Genomic DNA, 26,897 nt, shown 5'->3' with positions numbered 1-26,897 from the left:
ACCCTCCCCCCATCCCCGAACAGGAAAAATTGACCTTGGTGGGGGGGTTGGAACTACATTTTGGATCAAAAGGCTCCATTTTCCGATAACAAAGGATAATTCAGGAACCTGAAAACTTTGGAAGAGGTGGGAAATGGGCTTGGCGAAGGTGATGGGAACTGGGCCATGTGTTGTCTTCTGTCAGGACGAAAACTGGCATTTTTCTTTGCCGTGCGTGGCACTCTGGAGGCAGAGGCAAGCGGATCTCTGTGAGTTCTAGGCCAGCCATTGAGAGCCTGCTGGGCAGGGGTGGGAGGTGAGGAGGTTGGCGGTGTGTTGGTATTTTTCTTGGGATGAGGGGCATCTCCTACTGTATTTCTGAGCGGTGTTCCCCAGTTTTCCCACAGTGACAGTCTTTCCCCCTTTCCCGCGGTTGTGCCCTACTCCCGACATCACCTTCTTTCTTCCCCCCGCCAGGTCTCCGACGCCTGCTTGGAGGAAACTCCCACCCCGACCCGGCATCACCAGGAGTCCCAGTTCTTCTGCCCGAGGCCCCGCCCCCAGGCCCCGCCCCCGATGACGCGCGGCGCCGGGTGCGTGGGGATTCCCGCGGCCCTGGGCCCTACCCGGCCTGCCCCGCGGCAAGATGGCGGCCTGAAGACTCGGCCCCGGCGGAAAGTTTGTTGTGGGATTTTGAGTAGGCGAGCTGGGAGGCGAGACGTGGGGGGCCTGCGGGACCCTGGCATGGAGCAGGGATGGAGGGAGGGACCAGCTCCGAGGTGGAGGATGGAGGAGGGTTGGAGGCGAGAAGAAAAAAAAAAAAAACAACCAACACCGATGGGGGCGGAGGGCAGGGGGCCTGTAATCCTGTGGCTGCCCTAGGGGAGGAGATGGGGCGAGGGGGAGGGGGGCCAGAAGTGGGTGTGGTTCGCAGTCCGGAGAAGCAATCACTCGCGAATTGAAAAAGAATTGCTTCTCCGAGAGTAAAGAAACCTGAGTTTGGGACGGAGGCCTGACTCCCTCAGGCCAGTGGGAAGGGAAAGGGCTCTTGTACTTGCGGTCGGGAAGGATTGGGAGAGAGATCGATCTGGAGTTTGCAGGGCGGGCCTCCCAAGGAGCGGACCGAAGGCAGTCAAATGACCCTCTGCCAAGCTTAGGTCAGCCTTTCCATAGCTCCTGTAGCAACATTTGTCCCATTTCAGCTGAAGACCCAGGGGCCCCAGGGTCTGGAAGAAACCACACTGCCTGCCCGGAAAGAAGAGGTAGCGACTTGCCCCAGCCCAACCCCAGAGCGGGTAAGATGGTCTCCAAAGACAGGTTTCTGAGTGGCATTCTCCCTGGGAGAGGATCCATGGGCTTGGAGGGTCAGTTAATATGAGAAAGTTGCTCTTCTAGAGAGTTTGTCTGTTGACTGTGATCCTTAAAGTTGGTGTTTTGGTTAGATTGCTGACTCCCTCTTGGGAGTTGGTGTAGAATTGAGTTTTGTTTGCCTTCATCTGTATAAGCAACTCAGGGCAAAGAACAGGCTAGAAGTATTTTAACACATTCCCATCACAAAGCAGTTTCCCACTTGTGCACCATATCTTCTTCCATTTCCCCCTCACACCATCAGTTTGACATTCTGCCTGGAAGTAGACCTTTTGTGGGTGACATGATAGAGTTATAAGAAAGCAAATTTCAGATGGGGTTCACTGAGGTTGAGGTCTTTTTATGGGCAACTCCCAAATGTCCCAAAAGCTGCATGTCTGCTTTTCCGTTTTTTCTTTTGGTAAGCAAAGTTCACTTAGTGTTCCTTGGGTGTGGCCTGGGGGAGCTGTGTCCCCAGGTGAGTGGAAGAGGGTAGGAATAGGAAGAAATCCAGATGAGCTTACATAGTAAGGGGTCAGTGTAACTTGGGGAAAGTTTAGGTCACTGTATCCTTGAGACCTCTGATAAAATGTTACTTTGCGGTTGGACCAGTGTGATAAAGGCAAGAAAAATTATGGACTTGCCCTCTTCTGTTAACTTTCTCTTCATCCGTCAAATCACATTTGAAAAGAAAACAATAATTGTTTTAGCTGCTCAGAGGAATCATGGCCTTCCACACAGTGGACCCGCTGCTGGAGAGAAAGGACTGAAGGCAGAGTATAAGTACAGTCCTTACCGCTGCTGTCCTGGGCAGACACAGAGTTGTTGTTGTTGTTGTTAGTGGGTTGGTTTTTTTTTTTTGGAGACAGGGTTTCACTGTGTATCCCTGGCTGGCCTCGAACTCACAGAGATCCACCTGCCTCTCGAGTGCTGGGATTTGTTTTTGAGTCACTGTGTAGCCCTGGCTGGCTTAGAACTCTTTATGTGGACAAGGCTGACCTTGAATTCATAGATATATGGGTCTCTGCCTCTTAAATGCTGGCTTTAAAGGTGTGGAACATTATGCCTGGCTTAAGTAGTTAATTTTAAATATTTATTTTAATTAAAATATTTATTTCTATTTTATGTTTATGAGCGCTTTGTCTGCACATATGTTTATGTACCACATGTGTGCCCGGTGCCCTTGGAGGCCAGAAGAGGGTGTCAACTCCCTTGGAACTGGAGTTACAGAAGGTTGTAAGATGCCGTGTAGGTGCTGAGAATTAAACCAACGTCTTCTAGAAGAACAACCAGTGCCCTTAACTGCTAAGTCGTTTTTCCAGCCCCTATTTATTTGTTTTTTATACATTTATGTTTACCTGAGTGTGTGTGCACCATGTGTGTGCAGGAGCTCTCAGAGGTCAGAAGAGGGCATCAGATCCCCTGGGTTTACAAGCAGATGTGAGCTGCTGTGTGGGTGCTGGGAATTGAACCTGGGTCTTCTACAAGAGCAGTATATACGCTGAACTGCTGAGCCATCTCTCCAGTGCCCAGTTTGTTTTTTTGAAGATAGTCTCACTTTGGTTCTGTCTGGCCTGGAACCCACTCAGGTTGGTCTTGAACAGCTCTTTTCCTAACTCATGTCCCTCCCAGTTACTGGGATTATAGACATGAGTGACTGTGACCAGCTTGTGTTTTTTTTTTTTTTTTTTATTTCCCCCTCTCTTTTTTTCTTTTCTTTTTTGAGGTAGTTTTATAGGCTAGACTTAGACTTCTGGGCTCAGTTGACCCTCCCATCTCAGCTCCTCAGGTAGCTGACTGTATAGGAGTACAGCTCTGTGCCCAGTGGAGTCAGGTTTCGTAGTGGAGTCTGTTTTGGGACCTGCGTCTGTGTGATGATTGAACTGGAAGGTCTGGCGTGATCTAGAAACTCACTAATCATATCTCGTTCATTGCACATGCATTCTCACCACCAGAAGTTTACTCCAGATGGGACACCTTCAGTCAGTGTCACTAGTCTGGCCTCAGGGTTTCCAGGAACCTGAAGATCTGATGAGATTTAGCTGTAAATTCATTTCTGGAGGTTTGGGAACCTTTTTTTTTTTTCCCCTGAGGAGAATTTGTGTATGTGAGTCCTTGGGAATTGTAATCAGCTAGAACTGTAGAACTCCACACACCTGTAGTCCTAGCACTCAGAAGGCTAAGGAAAGAGGATTGGTAGTTTGAGGCCAGCCTTGTCTACAAAGACCCTGTTTCCAAGAAGGGACGGGCGAGAGATGAAAAAAGAACAACTTGTTGAGTGTCTAAAAGAATTGAAGCTGGTATACGCTATTAACTTTAGCATTTGAGAAATGAGGCAGGAGGGTCAGGAGTTCAGGACCATCCTCAAGTTACATATTTCACCTGTTTCAGAAACAAAACAAAAGAATTAAAACTGACGCAGAGAGCCAGGTTGCTAGTTGGATCTGACTGTCGTATTTGACCTTTCTTAATTGCATAGCTCTGTGCACCTCAGTTTCTCATTGCTCAGAGGGGACAGTGAGGGCACCTATCTCACATTACTATTTAAAAAATATATTTACTTTATTTTTAATCGTGTGTGTGTGTGTGTGTGTAAGTAAGTATGGGTGTGTGCGTGTGACTGCAGGTGCCCTTGGAAGGTGGAAGTATAGTATCCCCCAGGATTAGAGTTACACATGCTGTGAACCACCTGATGTGGGTTCTGGGAATTGAACTTGAGTCCTCTGAGTACATGCTCCTAACTGCTGAGATAGCTCTCTAGCCTCCTCCCCACCCAAATATTTGTATGAATGTGAAGTTACCTTTTTTTTGTGGCCCAGCTTGCCACAGCATTCTGAACACTTTGTTGTTCTGTGGTTCTGGAACCTTGGAGTTCACATAGCTAGGCATGAACCCTACCACTGAACTGAATCCACAACACTTCCGGGCTTTAGATAATCCTTCTGCCTCAGCTTCCAGAGTGGTGCAGTTAACTTTTAAATAGACCCAGAGGCGAGCTGCAGCTCTGGCTTGTTTGTCTGGTTGGTTAGAGGTACACCCATGGGAAACGTGTCTTTTCTGGAACCCAGCACTTCATCTCAGGCCTCTGTTTACTCTTAGAAAGAATACATAAGGCAGAGGAAGTGCTCAGGAAGCCCACTGTGCCATGTTGGCCAGACCCGTTCTCTCCTTTCAGGATTCAGTTTGGTGACTACCCATTGCAAAGTGACATTGGGATCTATTATAACTCAGGCATGGCAGTGCCCCTGGCCAGAGACAGACATGAGGATGGCCTTGGGAGTCCAGGCTAGCCAGGGCTACGTACCAAACCTATTTTCAAAACAGCACAGCACTCGAAGCATGCTCTAAGAGGCATGTGTTCCTTTGTGTCAATGTAGATGTAAACATTAAGGCTGTCATTTGGTTTTGATCACTGACACGAGGAGATAAAGTAGTCACAGTTTTAAATTCATAGTCTGTATGTTCTCATTCTTTTCAAAGTAGCAGCCTACGCAGAGGAAAAGATAGGTGGCATTTTAAATAGCTTCTTCCTCTCACATTTGGTGAAAGTGGAAAACAGATGTTCCTATCCTGAAGCTGTGCTGCCTGGTGCAGGGTGTAAGTGAGTCTCCGTTCCCAGGCAGGGGCAGCCCGCAGCCTGAGGGCGGAGGCCAGCTTCAGGTTTGACTACCTGGCTCTTGTCTGAGTCATGTCCTGTCTATTTAACACACCCTTAGGGCCATCTTTTTCTTCAGTGACTCTCCAGCCTGCCAGTGGGCACGTGCCTGGTGTATAACCGGATTTGAGGGGACTTGGAGGCCCAGGTCTGTGGACTCCCCCTGAGACATCTGGCCTGGCCCCATCGTGACCTTTCCTGTCTGCTGTGGTACCTGGCCTTCTTGTGCTCTCCCCCTTGTCTAGAAGCCACCGGTCCCAGGGTAGCATACTTCGCCTTGATTTGATTTGTGCAGGAGTGAAACATGCTGCAACTCGTTCTCTTAACGGAGTGCACCTTTGTGTTGTTGTCGAAATCTGCGGACTTGCTGCCTTCGGTTCCATCTTAGCAAGTAACCAGGCTGCCGGTGAAGGTAGGGGGGTTTTGAACCAGTCCTCCTGTCTTACCATTGTTTAAATTAGTTTTCTCCTGAAATGCCCATATTTGAGCATGACGTTGAAATCTCATCCCTTTATTGCCTTCTCACCAGATTTGAAGAACCCCCTGATAAGCTGAGTCTGTGTGCTTTTATTTTTTCTAAAGATTTTTATTTTGTTTTGTTTTTCGAGACAGGGTTTCTCTGTGTAGTCCTGGCACTTGCTCTGTAGACCAGGCTAGCCTTGAACTCGGAGATCTGCCTGCCTCTGCCTCCTGAGTGCTAAGATTAAAGTTATGTGCCACCACCTCCTGATTAAAGAGTTTTTTTTTTTTTTCAATTGTGTGTATGTGTGGTTATATGCACATAAATGTAGATACCCACAGAGATCAGAAGAGGGCATCATGCTTTTTTATTTTATTTTATTTCTTTATTTTTGAGGCAAGGTCTCCCTATGCAGCATTGTCTTGCCTGGAGCTCAGAGACATCTGCCAGTTGTGCCCCCGGTGTGTTGGCATCGAGGCATGTGCCACAACACCCGGGAGACAGTTTCTCAGCGGCCGTCTGGACTTAGCTCAGTTTTTTCGAGCTCCTAGGCTTATATTCCTGGACACCTCTCCTTGCTCCCTTCAGATCTTGTCTTAAATGCCCCTTTCTTTCGGACTCTGTCTCTCTTTATCTTCTGGGCTTGAGTCTGATACTGTATTTGCCTATTTTGTTTTGTCTGACTCTCACAGGCTTTAAGTGTCCTGAGATCAAGGACTTGTCGCATTTACTTTCATATTCCCAGCACTTGGGGTAGTGTGAGTGTTTAAAATGCTGAGGCGCATTAGAATGAACGAGGTGTGACAGGCATTCTCTCCCTGCATCCGGCTAGCCTCTGCCCTAGCAAGCATGAGGGCAAACCTGTACCCAAGCACTCAGGTACCAAGGCACATTTGAGTTCCAGAACCCTGTCTCCAAAAAAACCAAACCCGGCCTGTGCCTTTGGAAATGCTGCGGTTCTCCCTTATTTCATTTCAGGTTTATCCTTTCTAGCTTGGCGTGCAAAAAAGCACTTCGCGCTCTGGTTCGCTCTCTGGCCCTTGTCCTGGTTTGTTTTCTGTTGCTGTGATAAACACTGCTCTTCCAGAGGACCTAGGCTCAATTCCTTCACCCACATGACAGCTCACAACTGTCTGTAACTCCAGTTCCAGGGGACCTGACAGGCACGCACACAGGCAAAACACCAGTGCACATTAAAAAAAGATGCTGAGTGGTGGTGGTGAGCACCTTTAGTCTCAGCACTGGGTGGTAGAGGGGCAGAGGCAGGTGGAGTTCAAGGCCAACCTGGTCTACAGAGTGAGTTCCGGAACAGCTAGAGCTGTTAAACAGATAAACCCTGCCTCAGAAAAACAACAGACAAACAAAAATAACCCACACTGAAAAGTGACTTGGGAAGGAAAGGGTTTTTTCACTTACACTTCATGTTACAATCTATCATTGAGGAAGCTAGAGCAAGAACCAAAGCAGAGATCATGGAGGGGCCCATTCATACTGTGGTTTGACCCATAGCTTGGTCAGTCTGCTGTCCACAGTGGGCTGGGCCCTTCTGTATCATTTATTAATCAAGAAAGTGGTCCCAGCTTTCCTTAATTGCGGGTCCCTCTTTGCAGATGACTAGTTTGTGTAAAGTTGGCACAAACAGACCAGTACAGCCCTTTAGAGTGCGTCACTGCCATGCCACTCCCTCTGTCCTGTTCCTCACTGCTCCCTCCCCGCTCTAGTCGTCCCTCACCTAGCCCCTCTGACCTGGCCACTGCACTCAGTCCATAATGTCTCCACACCAGGACCTAACTTCTTTGGCACGTCTATGAGAAGCTTTCTCCCCACCCCTTTAAAAAACAACCACCACCACCACCACTGCTGTGTAGCCCAGAGTGACTTCACACTTGTCGTCTGCCTTCTCTTCGAAACGCCTGGATTGTAGGTCAGGTCTCCGCTGCCATGCCTGGTGCATGCCTTCCTTCTCTCCTTTCCAAACTGTAAGCCTCTGGGTCTTTGTTAGAACCTCTTTTCCAGTGCTCAGTATGTTGTGAGTGCACTCTGTTGACCATGTGTGGGGACATCTCCGCCCAGTTGGAAGGATTTGGTGCAGTGAGTGCTGGGAGCTGTGTGAGTGGCTGTGCTTTTGGAGCTAGATGGGCTTGTTTTCAGATAGGACTATGCCAGCTGTGCAGTGTTGACAAGTTTCTTTACCTGTAGGAGTCTTGGTCTCATTCTCTACGAAATGGGAGTGCTGTGGTTTTTTGTTTGTTTTGATTTGCCAGAGTATTGAACTTTAGAGACAGTGAGATCATAACACATAGCATGGTTCTTGGCATGTGAAAGACAGTCCTTAAATATTTGTTGAATCTCAGTTTTGAGACTCTGTGGATAAGGAGTTTTTTTTTTTTTTAATTTTTTTATTATGTATACAGAAGAGGGCGCCAGATCTCGTTACAGATGGTTGTGAGCCACCATGCGGGTGCTGGGAATTGAACTCAGGACCTCTGGAAGAGCAGTCAGTCATCTCTCCAGTCCCCCCCCCCCCTTTTTTTTTTTAAATTCAAGCTAGAGTAAGCTTCTTGATTTCTGTCAAGAAGCCAGGAACATTTTTGAGTAGGGAGTAAAATGGAGGTGTCTCCTTTCTTACGATGAAGCAACAGTGAGGACTCCAGCATGAGGACGGGAGCACCGTCAGAGCAGCTGTGAAAGTCAGATTGCAGCGCTGCTCCTGTCCTGGGCTGCAGAGACCTTGGTGGACCACCGTGTGACTGCCAGCTTCCCCAGTCCTGGGGAGGTGACCTCCCCCGTGTGTGACCAGTGGATAGTGGGTCGTAATCACTAGAGAGAAGGTTACGTACAGCCAGTGACCAGAGGGAGTGTGTCTTAGTTTACCATGTTTACCATGTTGTGATGATACACCGTGACCAAAGCAACTTGGGGAGGAAAGGGTTTATTTGCCTTACTCTTCCACATCATTGTTCATCATCAAAGGAAGTCAGGACAGGAACTCAAACAGGGCAGGAACCTGGAGGCAGGAGCTGATGTGGGGGCCACAAAGGGGTGCTGCTCACTGGCTTGTTCCCCATGGCTTGCTCAGCCTGCTTTCTTACAGAACCCAGGATAACTAGCCCAGGGGTGGAACCACCCACATAACTTTGGCTCTCCCCCATCAATCACTAATAAAGAAAATGCCCTACAGGCTTACCTGCACCTCAGTCTTATAGAGGCATCTTCTTAATTGAGGCTCCCTCCTCTCTGATGACTCCAGCTTGTGTCAAGTTGACAAGCCAGTCAGCACAGAGTGCTTTGGGACCCCGGAGGGATGTGTGCAGGCACTGAGTAAGGCAGACTTCAGGCCCCCGTGGTCTTGTGCCACGGCTCCCCTGATGCTCTCCCTGAATTTAGTCATCATCTATTGTTTGCATTTTCCTTTCCACTGTCGTGAGGGGACAGTCTTTAAGATGCCAGTTCTCAACACATGCCACAGGAATTCGTTTCTAGAAGTCAGGATCTCTTCAGCCATGCAAGGCACTCCAGCATGAATCTGCAGTCAGATCAGGAAGAGCTTCCAGTTCTCTGAAGAGCAATGTTGTCTGGCCACAAATCTCTGCCTGAGCTAGTTTCTTGTCCTCAGTGATCTCGAAGCATGTACCACACTGAGTCACTGTTAACCTATCTTCCCTCTGTTAGGGGAAAATCTGAGTCTGAGGCTACTTAGGAGCAAGGTCCTTAGCTGAAGGCAAACATTAAGTCCCGTGAGAAAGTGCTAAGCATCTCTGGTTGCCATGTGACCCAGACCATCCTTCCTGAGCAGGCTAAAGCAGATGAGAGCTCTCTGGTATGACTTTTTCAGTTCTTAGTGTTCCGATGGAAGCTCCACTTCAGCCGCTGGCACCCTGGCATCCATAGACCCAAAGACTCTGGAATGTTCTGGTGGAAGCCCCATCTCTCTGCCCAGACCCTTCCATTCAGAAAGTCCCGCCAAACACGGCTCCTCCCCCAGAGATGCTCAAGACCACTTCCACAGGATATTTAAACTGCCTCCCAGAAAACAGACACAGTCGTTTTTCAGTCTCTCGTCCAGTCTCCTTTCTGGAGAATCACCCGGGAACGCTTTACCCATTAAACTGGGGTTTTTTCTGATTTGGTCTGATTTGGTCTGATTCGGTCTGATTCGGTCTGATTGGATTGCTTCGTTGGCAGAGAGGCTTATCAGGGTGCAAAGAACTTTTCACTTAGGACTTTTTTTTTCCTTTTCAGACAAAATCTCACTCTGAAGCCCAGGCTAGATTGGATCTACTATTTTATTTTATTTTATTTATTTATTTATTTATTTATTTATTTATTTTGCTTTTTTGAGACAAGGTTAGTTCAGGCTAGCCTCCAGCTTTCAATCCTCCTTCCCCAGACTCTGTGCTGGGATTTTGGTCATCCACCATCACTCCCAGTGTTCTCTTCTTTTCTTTGCTTGTTTGAGACAGAGCTTTTCTGTGTAGCCGTAGCTGTCCCGGAACTCACTATGTAGACCCAGCTGGCCTTGAACTCACAGAGCTCCAACCACCTCTTCCTCCTGAGTGCTTCCACAGCACACCTGCTGGTTTCCCTTTAGAAGGCTAATCAGCTAAGCTAGCTGTTGTCTTGGAGTGCCTGTGGGTAAGGGTTCTGAGGGCTGTCCGTCAGTGGGCAGGCTTTCCTCCTAATCTTTAGGGAGTTAGGGGTTGTCTAGACCAGCGTTCTCAGTCTGTGAGGCGAGACTCTTCTGGGGGTCAAACAACCCTTTCATGGGTGTCATCTAAGGCCATTGGACAAGACAGATATTTACATTACAATTCATAACATTGGCAAAATTACAGTTATGAAGTAGCAACAGAAATCATTTTATGGTTGGGGTCCCCACAACATGAGGAGCTGTGTTAAAGGGTCGCAGTGTCAGGAAGGGTGAGAACCACTGCTCGAGACCACACTGTCTTTTCTTCAGTCACATGCAGGCTTTTTTAACTTTTGGGGACAGTAGGCAGAGCAATATGGGGATCTCAGTAAGTGGGCAATTCAGGAATCTGTTGGCACTTTCTTGTGGTGCCATACTGGGGAATAAATCCAGGGTCTAACACATGCTAAGTAAGTACTCTACTACTGAGCCATATCCTCAGCACACATTCCCCCTCCCCCTTTTTTTAAAATTTTGAGACAGAGTCTCAGTTGCCCAGGCTAGTCTTGAACTCGTCACCCTCCTGCTTCAGTGTCCTGGGCAACTGGGCTGACTGCTAGCCCCTCATGGGGGCAGCATGGAAGCGGTACTTCCCATTTTGCTCATCACTGCTCTGCCTGCAGGGCTTCTCAAGCAGGGCTGAGGAGCTTTCTGCTCTTTCCTGATATGTTGGAAGCGAATTTCCGGTCCTGCTGCCCCAGGGGACCCATCTTGTCAGATTCCAGTGTTGTGGCTGGCACTGACTTCCAGGTCTCTAAGCTGGACTATAGCACGTCCCCGGATGTTTCTGGAGGCGTTGGGAAGGTGGTGGTGCTTCTCCTGGCTTGCTGTATTGGGAGGACTGGGGTTCTGAGAGGGTGCAAGAGCCCGTTGGAGGCTGGGGAGCCTGGCTGGCTTTCATCTGCACTTTCTGGGGTCCTCTGAGGGCTCCCTGGGAAGCCCTCTGTCTGGCCTTGTGGAAACTGAGGTGGCAGTGTGCCACCTTTCCCTGAGTGGCCCAGCTCTGGCCTAGGTTGGACACTGCTCCATTGTACTGTGTATTCTGAAGCAGCACTTGTCACAGCCTTTGACCCCCACAGTCTCTTCGAGTTCTTTCCCTCGGAGTCTGTGGGCATAGGCCTGGCCGGGTGGCAGCTGCAGCTGTGGGCGGGTTGGTTCTTACAAGCCAGTGTTCAGAGTCCTGGTGCAGCCTGGCAGCAGTGTTTGGGAACTAGAGAGACTGGGAGCTTTCCACAATAGCTGCCTTCTCGGCCAACCAGAGAGCCTTGTTGTATGGGTCAGTAAGCTGGACTCACTGTTGGCAAGGGGGAGTGTTGGTCTCTCCAGGAGTGCTTTCTGGTGGTGGGAAGCCCCTGAGTCCCACAGTAAGTTGGAGGTGCTTTCCTGGACGAGAGTACAGTGTAGTCCTGAGGGATCCTGCAGCTTGGTCTTCTGTGCTCTCTCTTTGCAGCTCCAGAGCTGGGCTGCTCACACACCCAGCTGTCTGTTTATATGGAGTGCCTGGAGGGCGTCTGCCATGAGTCTGTTGCTAACACCACTAACCAGGAGAGCTGGCTGGCTGGCGAGAAGACACTAACCCTGTGAGTCTGACTCTGGCTAGCTAACCTGCCCTGGGGTGCCCCCAGAAGTGTGCGTCCTCCTGTTTTCTCTCCAGGCTGCCTGCCTCTTTCCCTCAGCCTTGCTCCCTCCGCCTTCTGGGCCCCTGCCTTTCCTCTTTTCCATGATGTGGGCGGGATATACCTCCTTTGTCTTAGTTACTTGTCTGTTGTTGTGTGAAACACCAAGACAACTTAGAAAAGAAAGCGTTGAACTTGTCTTAGAGTTGCAGAGGGTTGAGTCTGATGACAGAGTGAGAGAGCAGCTGAGAGGGAGAGAGAGACAGAAACAGACCAGCACACAGAGACAGACATTAGGAATGCTGGGAGTCACATGAAACCACAAAGCCCACCCCAGTGGACAAGGCCACACCTCCTACTCCTTCACAAACTGGGGTCTAAGCATTCAGGTGTATGAGTCTAAGGGGCCGGTCTCATTCAAACCACCACCCCCTTCATGGTCAGAAGAGAGATGGCCTGCTACAGGACTCCTCTGCCTCTCCCCTTCTTCCATAGCGACACCTCAGTCCCCCACAAACAAATTGATTCCTGTGCTTTTAGCGACAAGGAGTTGGAGACTCTCCCTCTGTTCCCACTTCTTTGCTCAGAGACAGGAAGAGGAGGATAGGAATACGCCTTCCAGACCCCAGATAGTTTTCTTCCCTCTATCTAGAGGGTGAATGAATGTGGATGGTCCCACCATTATTCTCACTCAGAATAGGAAGTTAGGTTATTATCTCCCCCCCCCCCCCCCCCCGAGACAGGGTTTCTCTATGTAGCCCTGATTTTCCTGGAACTCCCTCTGTAGACCAGCCTGAGATCCACCTGCCTCTGCCTCCTGAGTGCTGGGATTAAAGTCATGCACCATCACTGCCCAGCTAGGTTCTCTTCTTGGTTGGGAGAATGAGGCTTACCTTGGCCTGGCTCTGGAGACTTCTTGGTCAGAGAGAGGAGTAAGCTGAATGCCAGATTCAGGGATCTGTGTAATGATGTTCCCGCTGGTCACCATTGCTCTGGGAGGTGGAGTTTGGTCTCTTACTGTTTCCACTCAGTGTCAGGCGGACTTTAACCGAGAACTGGGAAGGGCGCCTCAGCGAGCCGAGGCAGGACCTTGGATTCCTTAGGCGCAGGAAAGGTCCTGGCCTTTCCCGGAGATGGGTGAGTTTTGCCTGGCATGGAGAAGCTGCTACCCTAGGCCCTTTCTTCCATCTTTGGAACAGAGAAGGGACGTCTGACAGTCCCAAGAAGGTCAGTTGCCTTGTTCTCTGGTGGTCCAACAAGTAGCTCTGTACATAAACTGTGGCTCCAGGCTCTGAAGGTGAGGCTGGCCTGGAGCCTTGAGACTTGCAAGCCCTCCAGGCCGTTTCTGTTCCTGTTGACTGAGAGGGAGAAGGCAGGGGGGACCTGACTACAGTGTGGGAAGGGTGTGTGTGAATATGAGGGACATAGATGCTTCCAGGCTCCCTAAGAATGTAGGGAGTTAGCAAGCTGAAGGCGGTTTGGGCTTGGCTCTGACTAGAAAAGCGAAAAGGAAGCCTGGCCAGAGTTGCTGCTTTTCTCTTCCTTAAGAGAGGGCATAGAGTCTGCTGTCAAGTGAGGCCATGGACTTGGACATTTCTGGCACTCCTTTGGTTGGGGAGGGTTTGGTTTGCTTGGATCAGCATCAGGAGTCTTTTTCAAACCCTTTGTTCCTGTCAAGTGTTTTCTGGGTGAGAGGCCAAGTGGATAGACAAGGTGTTTGTTCAGGTGGGGAACCAGGGGAGTTCTCACAGGTCACCCGTGCTGGTTCTGAGGCTTCATGATGACTGTGCTTAGAATGATTCTCTCCCTTTTGGGCCTTCAGCTTAGTGCAGGGGACAGGTGAAAGCTAGAGGCAGCTTATCCCAAGAGGGTGAGGTTGCACTTGCCCAGAGGCATGTATCGCTCTTGGAGGGGCGGCAGGGCTGGTCTGGGCACAGACTGGCATCTCCTACCCTAGTCATCAGCTCAGAGCAGCATCTTTGCCCAGGCCCCACCCTGTGAGCCGCTGGCTGCCTGCCTGCCTGCCACGCGCCCAGGATTGCTGAGGGCTTTGCTCATGTACCTCAGAAACAGCTGCATGCCGGAAACTGGGGGCTGAGGCAAAGGAAAGGGGGTGGGGTGCAGTGGGGAAGGCTAAATCAGCCTTGGACTGAGGGCTGCTCTCTTTACAGCAGGCAGAGTGGAGGGCTCTGTTGCAGAGGTGGGCTCTTCATGGGTAGTTCTCAGGGCTGCATTGCCGGGCCATTTGCTGTAGGGTCGACCCTTGCAACACAGTGGTTTATGTTAGGAGGCTTTCGATGGAGGCAGAGCCTAGATTTCAGAGGCTTCAGAACCATCTAGGTCTACATGGCAAGCATGTTGTCTACCCCTGTGATGTGCAACTTCCCCAGGTTGCAGAGGTCAGAAACTCGAGATCCATGGCATGTGGCTCAGGAAAGTTAAGGCAATACCTTGTTTCCTGTGTGATCAGGATGCTGTGATTTGGGCTGGTGGGGGCTTTCAGAAGGGCTGGTGTTTGTTTTATTACCTATTTATATCCTGCTAGGTTCCCAGGGAATTCAGGCTATACACATAGCTCAGCTGTCTTCTGAGTAGTGCTGGATTTTCCTTTCATTTAGAAAGCAGTAGCAGTTACTAACTTCTCCTGGAGGCATTACGAGGAAAGACTTTAAAGATTCTTGCAGTGTGGGCCCCACCCTGATTCAAAAGGTCGGGTTCGTTGACCCTCAAGGTCCTCCACTGACTTAGTTCATTTGCGGCTATGAGCAGACTTATCAGTAGGTTCACAGTAATCTGAGACCAGGTAAATGACGTCCTTTCCTAGAGAAGGTCGTGGTGGATAGTAGGGAGATGGTCTAGTTGGGTTGGATGCTGATCAGGGTCAGTGAACTTGTCCATACTGATAGTACACAAGCTGAGGAGCTGGAGGAGGCTTCTAATGGCAGAAGGCTGACATGAGACAAGACAGAGAGCAACATCCATTTTGAATTCAGTCCTGTTCCTCCTTCTGTACTAGTGATGGAGTGGGGATGCTGACCCTGAGTCCTTGGTAGGCAGAAAGCTGGATGCTTGACCTTGCTGGGCCTTAGGCAGACCTCAGGAGAATGGCAGGAAGAAGTAGGAGAGCACCCCAGGCTCGTGGGCTCCTTTCTGTTGCTGCCGTCCCTCGGGAACATTTGCTGGAAGAAGAACAGGGATAGTAGTTAGAGTGAGTCGGGTCTGGGGAGGTTTCTCTTCTCCGTCTATCTCCAGGAGACGGCATCAGTGGCAGACGGCCATACCCCTCCAAAAAGGGGGTAGACATGAGTCCCAGCACCTGGCTGGCGGGGTCCTTTGAGTCACTGACTCTAGCTAGCTGCTCGCGGTCAGGTGCCTTGCTCTTATCTACCCGCACTCTGCTCAGCTGCTCATTGGGTTCGCAGTGCAGGCCCTCTGTGCATGCCGAGCCCCATTTCTAATGAAAGTAGACTTTGTTCTCTGAAGGCAGCTAATCGTGCCCCATGGGCTGTAATCAGGGAGAAGGTATTTAATACAGGGCAGGTGGCAACAGGCGGCCGCATTGACTGGCAGATTGCAACATGGCAATTAGCAAGCTATCACCCTCCTCCCCAGCAGATATGAGGTAGTCTGTCCTCTGAACTGACTTTGAATAGTGAAGAATGAATGCTATGTGGCAAAGGAGGGAGACAGGAAGGTGAGCTAGGATGGGGTGGGGGTGAGGGTGAGGAGAGCCCCTTCTTCTCCTGCTTCAGGGTGTTTGGGTGTCTCCTACTGCAGGTCAGCAGGTTCATCTGAAGAGCCACAGCCCATGCTGGGTCAGCCAGGGTTCCACCTGGGCACAGCTCTTGGTACAGACTCAGCATACAAGCTGGTAGCCCCCATCCTGAGCCATCTGATCCTGCCTCCTAAGGCCCAGGTAGTTGGGAGTAGAGTTCTTCCTGCTCATTGCCAGATCTTCCTCCAAAAGAGTCAACTTGGCAACTAGAGGCCTTGAGGCCCCACAGGCTGACCTTGGCTGTGGCTTGCCCATAGTGGCCCAGGGCATCTTGTCAGCACAGGGTTAGAAGTCTTCCTTGGGCTGAACTCTGGAAAACCTTCAGGTAAAGGAGTGGTCAGTGGTCAGTGGGGACTACAGCTGGTAGCTCAGACTTCCTGGGGAGACTGCTTTGATGTTTCTAACTCCCCTTTTATCTTCTTCCAGCTTGGGGGCCTCCAGCTGTTCTTCACTCTCCCCTGGTCTGTTCTCTAGTCCAGGACAATGGGCTCTCCAGTGCTGTCCCTTACAGGTTGGATCCAGGGCACTTGGTAGATTTTGGGAATTGAAATGAAGGCCCAGGTGTCCCAACATGCCCTGGTATTTATGGACACGGGGCAGGGAGTGGCACAGATCTGCCTTGGGGAGTAGGGTTGGGGAACCCAGAAGGTTCCCTGGTACATTGTCCCTACTTTCCGGGTCTGATAGAGAAGTAACCTTTCCCCCACCTCCCTCCTTAGAGTCCCTGTCTGCATTTACTGTCTCTGTCCTTGTCATACCCACATCATCCCCCGACCCAGCAAACCAGATTGCCTCTAGCCTCAGAGAAACCTGAAAATAAAAACATTCTCATAGCTGCAGCCAGGACTTACTGTCAGGGCAGGGCAGGGCAAGCTATAGGATGTGGTGCCTCAGTGAGGCAGCTCTACCCACAGATAGAATTACCATGTACCTGAATGTGTCTGCCCACTGTTCTCCTAAGTGCCCTGGTGCCTAGAAGAGAGTGTGAGCCTTGGCAGGAATTGGAGCAGGTAAGTAACGGAGAGGCTAAGGTTGGAGGAAAAGGCACACAGGGAGCTTGCAGAGTGAAGGGTTCCTCAGCCCTGGGGTAGGAGTGGGGGTGGGAAAGACGGGACAGGACAGGAAGGCCACAGAAAGCTGGCTTGTGTGAAGAGAAGGGAGAAGGCAGCGGCTAGCTCTGGGAGCTTTCCCATCATTTTCTAGAAGCTCCACTGCCTGTCCCCCATTTAGTCCATGGCTCTGATCCTACCTTGTTTTCCAGGCATGCACACCACACAGACACCTTTGAGTGTCAGGGCCTGGGCACCTGCATTGGTTTGGGACTTTTCTAGGCTCCTCCCTCGGGCCATAGGAGTCCCTACTCCAGGGCCTTCTGGAGGACAGCCACAGAGGACCTGTGGTTTATCTTGTTTGTTCCCCTTACCCCAGGAATGTGGTGTCCTTTCTGGCCCTCCCAGATTCCTGTGCAGGGAGTCAGCCTGACAGCATGCTGCTTGTGCCCTGTGGGGACACGTTCTGCCTCCTGTCAAAGGGGCGGAGGCTGGCGGCTCACGCGTTTGCTACTACGCCGCCGCGAGCTTTCCCCCAAACCCAGGCCAGGGACCTTAGAGAGGAGGGACTGCTCCTGCTTCCCCGCCCTCCTTTGCCCCCACCCTGATGCCCCAGGCCCTGCTGGAATGTGACAGGAGTCATGGCCAGGGCATGTCCCAACAGTAGGAACACATGCTTTAGCCCGTAAGGCCTCCTTCAGCCCCCAGCTCTGTTTGGGTTGATGGGGGTGGGAAGAGATTGTTTCTTGTGCTCAGAAAGCCACTGAGGGTTACTATTTCCACTGCTCACCGCGGTGCCTGCTGCCCCCGTGCTGCCGCCCAGCTTATTACAGGTGCTTCTCAGAATCCCAAGGAGCTGAGGGGACCTGGTAGGTCGCTTGGCTCAGCCATGTGCATAGGTGTAGAGCAGGCTTTTGCAGTGAGGAAGCATGTTACTCAGGCACTTCAGGGTGCCAGAGCAGCCTGGGCCTGGAAACGTGGGTCTTGGCTCCCCAGACGTGGCCTTACATTTTTCTGTTACATTTACTTTGAGTGTATGTGTGTAGGCACATGCGTGCTGCAGTAAGCATGTGGAGGTCAGAGGGGCACCTGTGGGCATCAGCTCTCTCCTCCCACCGCGTAAGTCCCCGAGATCAAACTTGGGTCAGCAGGCTCGGCAGCAGGCACCTTTGCCTGTGGGGCCATCCTGCCAGCCCACAGTTGTGTCGTGTATACCGGCAGCTCTCCACCTCAGCACTGTTGACCTTCGGCCTTGCCAGCTCTTTGTTGTGGTCACTGTCCTGCTCACGGGAGGATGGTTCATCGATGTCCTGGCCTTGACTTACCAGTGGTACCTCCTCCTCTGCAGATTTTGAGAACTGAAAATGTCTCTAGACATCTGCGATCGTCCCTGAGAGAAGCAGGGACAAACTCACCCCGATTGAGAACCACCACTCCTAATTGCTGAGTTTCGGGTTTGCTGTCTTGGACCTACCTTTGCTCATTGCTTAGTTTAGGGACCTCCATTGTACACAGACGCGGTCTCTGGGCTTCTTGTGGAACCTGTGTTGGGGCTCTCTCCAGCACCATGGTCCTCTTGCTCCTCTGCTAGACCCTTGGTAGTCTCATTTGCAACCTCTGTTCCCCCAATTCCCTAGCTGTTGAGACTCTAAGAAGCTCACCTAGGAGATGAGCAGGACAAGTAGGGGGTAGAAATAAGAATAGTACCAGACGCCGGGCGCTGGTGGCGCACACCTTCAATCCCAGCACTTGGGAGGCAGATGTTGGCAGGTATCTGTGAGTTCGAGGCCAGCCTGGTCTACAAACCGAGTTCCAAGACAGCCAGAGCTGTTACACAAAGAAACCCTGTCTTGAAAAACCAAAAGGAAAAAAGAAGAATAGTACCAGATCTGCCGGGCATTGGTGGTGCACACTTTTTTTTTTTTCTTTTTTTTTTTGGTTTTTCGAGACAGGGTTTCTCTGTGCCTTTCCTGGAACTCACTTGGTAGCCCAGGCTGGCCTCGAACTCACAGAGATCCGCCTGCCTCTGCCTCCCGAGTGCTGGGATTAAAGGCGTGCGCCACCACTTTTAATCCCAGCACTCGGGAGGCAGAGGCAGGCGGATCTCTGTGAGTTCAAGGCCAGAATGATCTACAGAGTGAGTTCGGGACAGCTAGGGCTACACAGAGAAACCCTGTCTCCAAACACAAAACCAAAAAAGAGTGGTAGCAGTCCTCTTCCAGAACGGGGTGTGTGGGAAGTAGAGACAGTGAATGCGTGTGCGTGGACACAGGCGTTGTTTGGAGAAAGGTGGGTGCTCAGTATTTCAGTTGTAACTTTTTTGACTTGGCTTCACTCTGTGACCCAGGCCACTACCCTGCCTCTGCCGCGTTCCCCCAAACCCCCGTCCTGTGGGCTCCCTGCTTGCTGCTTTCCGGGAGCCTTCCAGGTCGCAAACTGGGCAGGCAGGCGGCTGACACCTGGTGTCCACTTTCTTCCCTTCTCTGGTTTCAGGAGCTCTTGGCTGGAGGAAGTGGAGGGGCCGTGGGATGTGGAGAGCCAAAAGCTAACTCCAGGACAGCAGAGCAGAGCACGCTGCCAGCGGACAGACGGTATGTCCTGATGAGGCCCCTGTCCCTACTTGGTTCTCTTCTGGGAGGCCGGCAGGTGAGGTGCTGGGTAGGTGCGCTCTTTTAGTGGGAGCTAGTCAAACAAAAGAGTGTGTTTGGGGCCAGATGGGCTTGGCCTTTGTTGGCAGTGTCCAGAGAGTGCTCTCAGCTTGGAGACACTTATCCTGGAGCCTGGGTTGGGTCAGTATCCTCAGACTTTTAAGGTTTGTTCACAGTTTATGGAAAGCAAACCTGTGTTTAACTTTACCTAAGTGCTGGGCACTGTTTTGTTTTTGTTGTGAGTAGTCTGACTGTGTAGCCCAGACTGGCATCAATTTAGGACTCTCTTTCCTCTGCCTCCCTAGTACTTGGAATTACAAATGTGTATTGCTGCCTATGTCTCTGTCTCTGTCTCTGTCTCTGTCTCTCCCTCCCTCCCTCCCTCTCTCTCTCCCTCTCTCTCTCCCTCCCTCCCTCCCTCCCTCCCTCCCTCCCTCCCTCCCTCCCTCCCTCTCTCTCTCCCTCCCTCCCTGCCCTCTGTTCTGGTATGCAGTTCTGACTTGCCTGAAGATCAGGCCTTGCGCTCACAGAGGTCCCCCTGCCTCTGCCTCCTGAGTGCTTTGATCAAAACCGTGGGCCACTATGCAGCCTAATCTGTCACTGTTCTTTTTTTTGTTTTTTTCATGGCTGTCCTGGAACTTGCTCTGTAGACCAGGCTGCCCTTGAACTCACAGAGATCCACCTGTGTCTGCCTTCTGATTGATAGGGTTAAAGGCGTGCGTTGCCACTGCCCGGCGGCTCTGGCACTGTTCTTACGGACTGATAGAGTCTTCAGAAGAGCCCTGTGAAACTGGTGCTGCTTTTAGCCTCAGTCTAGAGTTGAGGAGAATCAGTGCTTTGCAGCTCTCTGTGGCCACAAGTATAGGCTGCTCTTGAGGTCCCCCCCCCCCACTCTTAGAGCAAGGCCTCTCACCCTGGGCCTGTCTTTCCCACCTGCCTGTTCTCCATTGGATCCTTGCCCTCATCTCCAGCACTGCTCTGATGGATCCTGCATCAGGACTGACACACCAAAGCCCCGCCCTTCTGGTGACCCAGCTGTGGCTCAGGCCCGTCTGCCTGGGCACTGCTGCCTGCATCCATCCTGAGTGTCATCTTCAAATGCTCGGTCCAGGGGCTGCTTAGAATTCTCTTCAGTGTGTGTGTGTGTGTGCGCGCGCGTGCGCGCCACATTACCAGCTATAGAGGTCAGGACAGTTTGTGGGAGTCGATTCTTTCCTTCCAACATGTGGGTTCTGAGGACAAATGTCAGATTGTCAGGAGCAGTAAGTGCCCTACCCACTGAGCCATCTTAGTGGCCCTTCAGAGCCTCTCCCCACATCTCTGAGCCTTTCTCTCCCTGGCTTCTCTTGGCAGGTAGACGAGCCTGCACCTTCCTTCCAGAATGACCAGTGCTGCCCCTGCTAAGAAACCGTACCGGAAGGCACCTCCAGAGCATCGGGAGCTGCGTCTGGAGATCCCTGTGTCCCCGCTCGAGCAAGAGGTCAGCAAGACTGCGATCTGGCCCTGGCTGGCAGAGGCTGGCTTCTCGGGCCCGAGGTGCTGGTCGTGTGTTAGGGCAGGAGGATGATGACATTGCTGATGGAGCTGTGGTGGTGCCGGTGGGCTGTCGGTGTGTGCTCCTGTCCCAGGGAGCCGTGGTCTCTGAGCTCAGCAGAGTCGTCCCAAACACTGCAGTTCTCCCTGTAACAGCCAGCCCACTGGACTGTCCGGGCCCTGGCTGTGCTGAAGGAAAGTCATTCAACCTTGGCCTCTGTAGGGAGCCTAAGGAGGGTGGCACTCCAGCTGCTTCCCACCACAGTAGCTCTCCTCCATTGTCCCTCCAAAGTCCGGCCCTTCACCCACCTAACTTGATAACTTCATACTCTCTGCCAGGAACCATGTTAGGCTTGCTCTTAGGAGGCCTGTGGTCAACTGCCAGACACTCCAGTCTAGTGAGCATGGGTGGTTCCCGAAGCTTCCTGTTAGCCTTCCTCCCACCCCACAGTGCACACAGTCCAGTCTCAGATGCTGAGCGTCGGCTGTGTCCTGGCCTCCTGGGACAGTCTAGGGAGAAAGTGCCACCATTTGTTCATTGCAGCTCAGAGAACATTAGATAAAACTTTCAGGTTTACAAAGAGGGAGCTAAGGTTAAGGGAGGTGAAGCTTTCACCAGTGTATTGCTGAGTAGGGTCCAATCCAGTTGTCAGGCTAGAGTCCGTGATCTGAGCTGTTTACTTCATTGGCTTACTCATGGCCTGCACTTCTAAAGTGCCCCTTCTGCATAGCTTGGGCCTGCTCTGGTTGGCTGGGCTCTGGCGCTTGGGTCATGCCATTGTAAGAGCTTAGGAAAGTTGGGGCAGGGGTTTCAAAGCAAGACACAAAATGGTTTGGTGGTCCATACGTATATTGGAAGATGGAGGCAGTGAGGTCAGGGGTTCCTGGTCACCTTCAGTTACGCAGTGAGTCTGAGTCCAGCCTAGGCTGCATGAGAACCTACATGCAAACACTCACCAACCCAAGCCCCATAGCGTTTTGTCCCCAGAGACTCTCCGCCATTCAGTTCTCCCACCTCATCCTCCAAGGTCCTGATTCTGTCCATCTTCCTCTGTAGGGGCTGAGAGGGCTCTCTCAACTCACAACTTCTATAGTGTGCCTTGACTGACTTCTCTAGAAAGTCTGTGCCATGCTTGTGAGGAGTGGACACCTGAGAGGTGCTCTCTTCTTGGGGAAGAGATGGCATGGGTACCTGGTCACCTATGAAGATGGCTTCAGGATTAAGGGTAGATGTTGGAAGAGGTTCTAGAATGTTCTGGTTGGCATGGGAGAGGGCACTGTAAGCTCATCCAGACATGACTGGGTTTCACCTGTCACCCTCTTGTGTTACACAGCCCTCTCCAGGGCTGTTTGAAGTATGAGCCAGCCAGGAGGCCAGTGGCTGGATCTGAGTCTCAGGCTTTTCCTGTTTTTTGTCCAGGGGCCCCTGACTGACGCAGAGAGGATGAAGTGAGTACTGGCTGTCCGTCACTCTCCTGTGCACTGTGCCCCTTTCCGCTTCCTGCTGTAGGCTTTCGGTACTCCCAGGTTTCTCCTTACATCTGGCCTTCTGACATTCCAACTTCTGACATTGTGGCACAATGTTGTGACCTACAGTTGTTCATGCTCAAGAACCGTAGACTCGAATTACAAAACAAACAAAAATTGCAGAAAAAAAATGTTAGTTTTAAGTAAGTTTACAGTTTTTGTGTTGGGGTGTATCCATGCCTTCCTCGCCACACACAGCCCATGGACCACTCATGCTCGGCAGAGGTAAAGGTTGGATGGGGTGTTTTAGGGCTCAGTGTTGTACATGTTCTCCCTGGGAAAAGGGTTTTCCTCCATCTGTGGGCCGAGGATGTGCCCTTGCAGAGAGCCCTTGCCCAGCTCCCGGCTCTAGAGAGTGGCCCCCCTGTGCCAGCTGCCGCCTTTCTGTCAGCATTTGAGGCCTCCTGGAGAGCAGCAGTGCTGGCCTGGATTCCCAAGAGATTAATAATGGAGAAGCCTGATTGTGAAGTGGGGAAACTGGAGCTGCAAGGCTTGGTGGCCTGCGGGCTTGGGTGGTGACCTTTTGTTCTGACCTAGTCTTCTGCACTGGTGAGGGGCAAAGCGGAATGTTTTACACCATACCCTCTGCTCCCACCCCATCCCCTCTCCAACCTAGGCCTCTCTTGAGGCCAGAGGGCCTGTGGATAGAGTCCCCCTAGCTAGACTGAAACTGAAGGGCACTCGTCTGTCCTGTCCTTTCCCAGTCCCGTCTGGCGCTCCAGGGTTAGCTATCTGATGATTCCCTGTCCCCCCACCCCAGACTTCTGCAGCAGGAGAATGAAGAGCTTCGCCGACGCCTGGCCTCAGCCACCAGACGCACTGAGGCCTTGGAGCGGGAGCTGGAAATAGGACAAGACTGCCTGGAACTGGAGTTAGGCCAGAGCCGTGAGGAACTGGACAAATTTAAAGACAAATTCCGCAGGTGTGGGAATAAAGGGCCAGGTATCTCCCCCTTTGTGGGAAGTTAGCTGCAAGAGCCTCAGCTCCCACCTGATTCTGTTTAGAAACCCGGGGCCTTTCCCAGAGTCCCATGTAGAGGAGGCTTGGTGGCCCTGAAGATCAGGATCTTGACCAGGGCTCTCCGCCTTGTGTCCCTCTGTAGGCTGCAGAACAGCTACACAGCTTCCCAGCGGACCAACCAGGAGCTCGAGGACAAGCTGCACACACTGGTACTGTGCTGGCAGGACTAGCATCGCAGTGGGCTGCCCTTCACCCTGGGCTTGGGGAGGGAGGGCATGGCAGTGTTGGGGAGGGGACTGCAGTGTGCTGTGCCAGTCGGGACTGTTAATGCTCACACTGTTTCTCTTCTCTCTTCGTCTCCCCTCATGCCGCCACCGCTGCTGCTGCATTCTCCTCTCAGGCCTCTCTTAGCCACAGCTGGATTTTTGCAGTTGCGTCTGAGTTTGTGTGTGTTTTTTCCCCTGGTTCTGGCCTCCTTGGTCCGTATCAGGGATGGTGGGGCCTTGGCCGTTTCCCTCTGCCCTTGAGCACATCCACTCTTCTCCGTCACTGTGAGGCCCGTTAGTAGTCAGTGCCTCCACCCTGGGAAAGACCGGGGTCTGGGGTTCTGCTCCTGGCTCTGGCAGAGGTGCTGGTTGATGGCAGCCCTCAGCGCTTTCCCAGCTTCCCAGCTGCAGTGGCAGCAAGCCCAGGCTGTGGGTACACGTTAAGGGAGCTGAAGCTCCCTCTGAGCCCATCCAGCTAATCTCATAGACGCCCACTCCTAGCTGATCTCAGAGACAGCTGCTCACACAGGCTTTAGTCCCTGGCTGCAGTTCCTGCCTCTGAGATGTTAGTGCCTTGCCGGGTGCCTAGAGTCCCTTAAGCCCCCGCCAAGGATGGGTAGTTTCTTAGACTGCCTCCGTCCTGGGTTCCCATGGCATTAGGTTCTTCTCAGACGGCTCCTCATGAGCAGCCTGCAGAGCAGGAGAAATGCCGAGTCTCCTCCTGTCTGTCGTCATGTCTGCTGTCTGCCTTGGCTGCCCTAGCACCTGTGGCCTGTGTCTCTGGGCTGGAGGTGGTGGAGGGAGAGGGCTGGCTGGGGTCCGGGCTGGCTTTACCACAAGTCTGTGCTGCAGATCAAGAAGGCTGAGATGGATAGAAAGACCCTGGACTGGGAGATTGTGGAGCTGACTAACAAGCTGCTGGATGCCAAGAATACCATCAATAAGCTGGAGGAGCTCAATGTATGTGCCCATCCTCGGCGTGGCTACATCTTGCACCCTTGGGCGGGCTGGGCTCTAAGCAGGTCTCTGTCTGCAGGAGCGGTACCGGCTGGACTGCAACCTGGCTGTGCAGCTCCTCAAGTGCAACAAGTCCCACTTCCGGAACCACAAGCTTGCTGATGTGAGTGACACACCTGCCCGGCATCATTCCGCCTTTTCAGGACTCTGCCCACTTTGTGCATCTCTGCCTTCTACTTCCTCTGACTTCCCTTTCCACTTCCTTCCTCTTGCCCCTGGGTTGCACTTCCTGGGTGCCACCGAGGCCTGTAACTAGTGTTGGAGCTGGCTCTGTTAGTATTTCATAAGGTACTGTCAGTCCTCGGAGCCTGTGCAGGAAGAAGGGGTGGCCAGAGCTGTTAGCCTTGACACTGAGACAGCCCATCTGACCCCATCCCTCTCCAAGCCAAGGCTGAGCTGGCCTGCAGACTGGAGGTACTTGCAGGTCTGGAGTGGCTGGCGCTCTCCAAGTCTGGTTTTGGCGCAAGCCGCCTGAGACGGAGGAAAGATGTTTTGGTGTACATAGGTCTTAGCAGTTGAGCTGGTTAACTTCATGTTAAATACAGTACCAGTTGTTTTTTTCTGTGAAGTGAGGTTGTGTAGAAGCTTAAAAGCTGAGTGCACAGGATTAACCAGGACGTGGTGGCTCTTGTTTTTGCTATGAGTCAAGCTATCTTCAGCGGGGCTCATTCGTGTCTCGCTCCTCTCCTCTTACCCTAGCTACCCTGTGAGCTGCAGGACATGGTCAGGAAACATCTGCGTAGTGGTCAGGAGGCCGCCAGCCCCAGCCCTTCTTCCAGCCTGGCCGCAGGGGCTGTGGTGCCTACCTCAGTCATTGCCCGGGTGTTGGAGAAACCGGAGTCTCTCCTGCTCAATTCAGCCCAGTCAGGCAGTGCTGGACGCCCCTTGGCTGAGGATGTATTCGTGCATGTGGACATGAGTGGGGATGCTCCAGGTGACTCAGCCAGCCCCCCCGCCCCTGGCAGTCCCTCTCCACAACCCAATGGGGAATGCTGCTCTGTGAGTACTACAGGAGGCTCCCCAGAGGAGGAGCTGCCCCTGCCAGCCTTTGAGAAGTTGAGTCCCTACCCTACCCCATCTCCACCACATCCATTGTATCCTGGTCGGAAGGTAATAGAGTTTTCTGAGGATAAGATTCGAATTCCACGCAACAGCCCCCTACCCAACTGTACTTATGCCACTCGGCAGGCCATTTCCCTGAGCCTGGTGGAGGAGGGGAGTGAGCGGGTCCACCGCAGCCCAGTGCCTAGCAATCCTGCCTCAGCCCAAGGCTCACCCCATCACCACCCTAGTCCAGCCCCCTCAGCACTCAGTGCCCCAGCCAGCTCTGCCAGCTCTGAGGAGGACCTGCTGGCCAGCTGGCAGCGTGCATTTGTGGACCGCACCCCGCCTCCCGCTGCTGTGGTCCAGCGCACAGCCTTTGGGCGGGATGCACTTCCTGAGCTACAGCTCCATTTCTCGCCGAGCCCCGCGGAGGCCCTGCCACCGTCCCCACACCGTGAGAGTGGACTGCTGCTACCAACAGAGCCTGACTCTGCCTTTCCCAGGGAGGAGGAAGAGGACATGCTGAATCTGCCTGTCAGCCCTGAGGAAGAGCGCCAGAGCCTGCTGCCTGGTAATGAGGGTGCAGAGGATGGACCTCACACTTCCCACATTGATGGCAGGGCCTGGCCACTCCGCAGTTCCAGCCGCCCTCAGCGCAGCCCCAAGAGGATGGGGGTGCACCACCTGCACCGCAAGGACAGCCTGACGCAGGCGCAGGAACAGGGCACCCTGCTCAGCTAAGCCCACTGCCTCCCTGCCACCACCTCTTGGGGCTGCATGCGGCTGACTCCTGAACTCTCCTCAGACCTGGGTAGCTCTGTGTCCTATGTGAATGGGGCCCACACCAAATCTTGCAGCTGCATTGGCACCGATTGGTGCCAGCTTGCCTCCTGAGACTTTCTTTTCCTCTTGGAATACTTATTCTCCAAAGGTAGTAAGTCATTTGAGTCCCAAGTCAGTCCAGGAGTTATCACGGGGAGGCGCCCGGCTTCCAGTGTTCTTTTTCCATTCTCCTTTCCTATCCAGGAGCTTTGGTTGTCGGGGGCAGTATCATTGATGCTACTGACCTCCGAGTACTCTTTTCCTCTGCATGAGCTACTCTTTGGCCTGGCCCAGCTGGACCTAGGGACAAGGGTGGACTCACTCAGGGCTCTCCTCAGCTGTTCCCACCGTCCCTTCCAGAGAGAGGGTGGGACTTTAGGGGCCTCAAGCTAGGCTCCAGGTGAGGCCTGGCCCCCTCTTAACCTTGGCTCTAGACTGTTACTCCCAGATTGGGGAAATTTTCACATTAATGACTGTTTTAAAATCAAATAAAACTTATTTTATAGGTA

The 26,897-nt window shown here is 52.3% G+C and overlaps 1 protein-coding gene across 11 annotated transcripts; it reads left to right on the top strand.

The window, feature by feature from the left end:
• The first annotated feature begins 561 nt into the window (after positions 1-561).
• Positions 562-26,897, top strand: Tjap1 (tight junction associated protein 1). Of its 11 annotated transcripts, none has more exons than XM_052745457.1 (12): positions 562-657; positions 1,182-1,274; positions 11,582-11,711; positions 19,065-19,162; positions 20,573-20,699; positions 22,173-22,201; positions 23,040-23,201; positions 23,382-23,448; positions 23,640-23,669; positions 24,358-24,465; positions 24,542-24,625; positions 25,222-26,897. In XM_052745457.1, the coding sequence occupies exons 5-12, from the start codon at positions 20,601-20,603 to the stop codon at positions 26,305-26,307; spliced, it is 1,665 nt and encodes a 554-aa protein (XP_052601417.1). In that variant the 5' UTR covers positions 562-657; positions 1,182-1,274; positions 11,582-11,711; positions 19,065-19,162; positions 20,573-20,600; the 3' UTR covers positions 26,308-26,897. The 11 variants fall into 11 exon arrangements, with proteins under 11 accessions (XP_052601417.1, XP_052601422.1, XP_052601416.1 ...); XM_052745456.1 differs by having other exon boundaries at positions 569-676; XM_052745462.1 differs by lacking the exon at positions 11,582-11,711.

This window comes from Peromyscus californicus, unplaced genomic scaffold (assembly GCF_007827085.1).
Source record: "Peromyscus californicus insignis strain IS unplaced genomic scaffold, ASM782708v3 Scaffold_19__1_contigs__length_69161282, whole genome shotgun sequence".
Classification (NCBI taxonomy): domain Eukaryota; kingdom Metazoa; phylum Chordata; class Mammalia; order Rodentia; family Cricetidae; genus Peromyscus; species Peromyscus californicus.
This window is presented reverse-complemented; position numbering and strand designations above follow the sequence as displayed.

Excerpts from the sequence above, each read along its gene's own strand:
- Tjap1 (XM_052745462.1), top strand. The coding sequence starts at position 20,601 with ATGACCAGTGCTGCCCCTGCTAAGAAACCGTACCGGAAGGCACCTCCA. Across the intron at positions 23,202-23,381 it reads TTTAAAGACAAATTCCGCAG|GCTGCAGAACAGCTACACAG; the intron begins GTGTGGGAATAA and ends GTCCCTCTGTAG. Across the intron at positions 24,466-24,541 it reads ATAAGCTGGAGGAGCTCAAT|GAGCGGTACCGGCTGGACTG; the intron begins GTATGTGCCCAT and ends CTCTGTCTGCAG.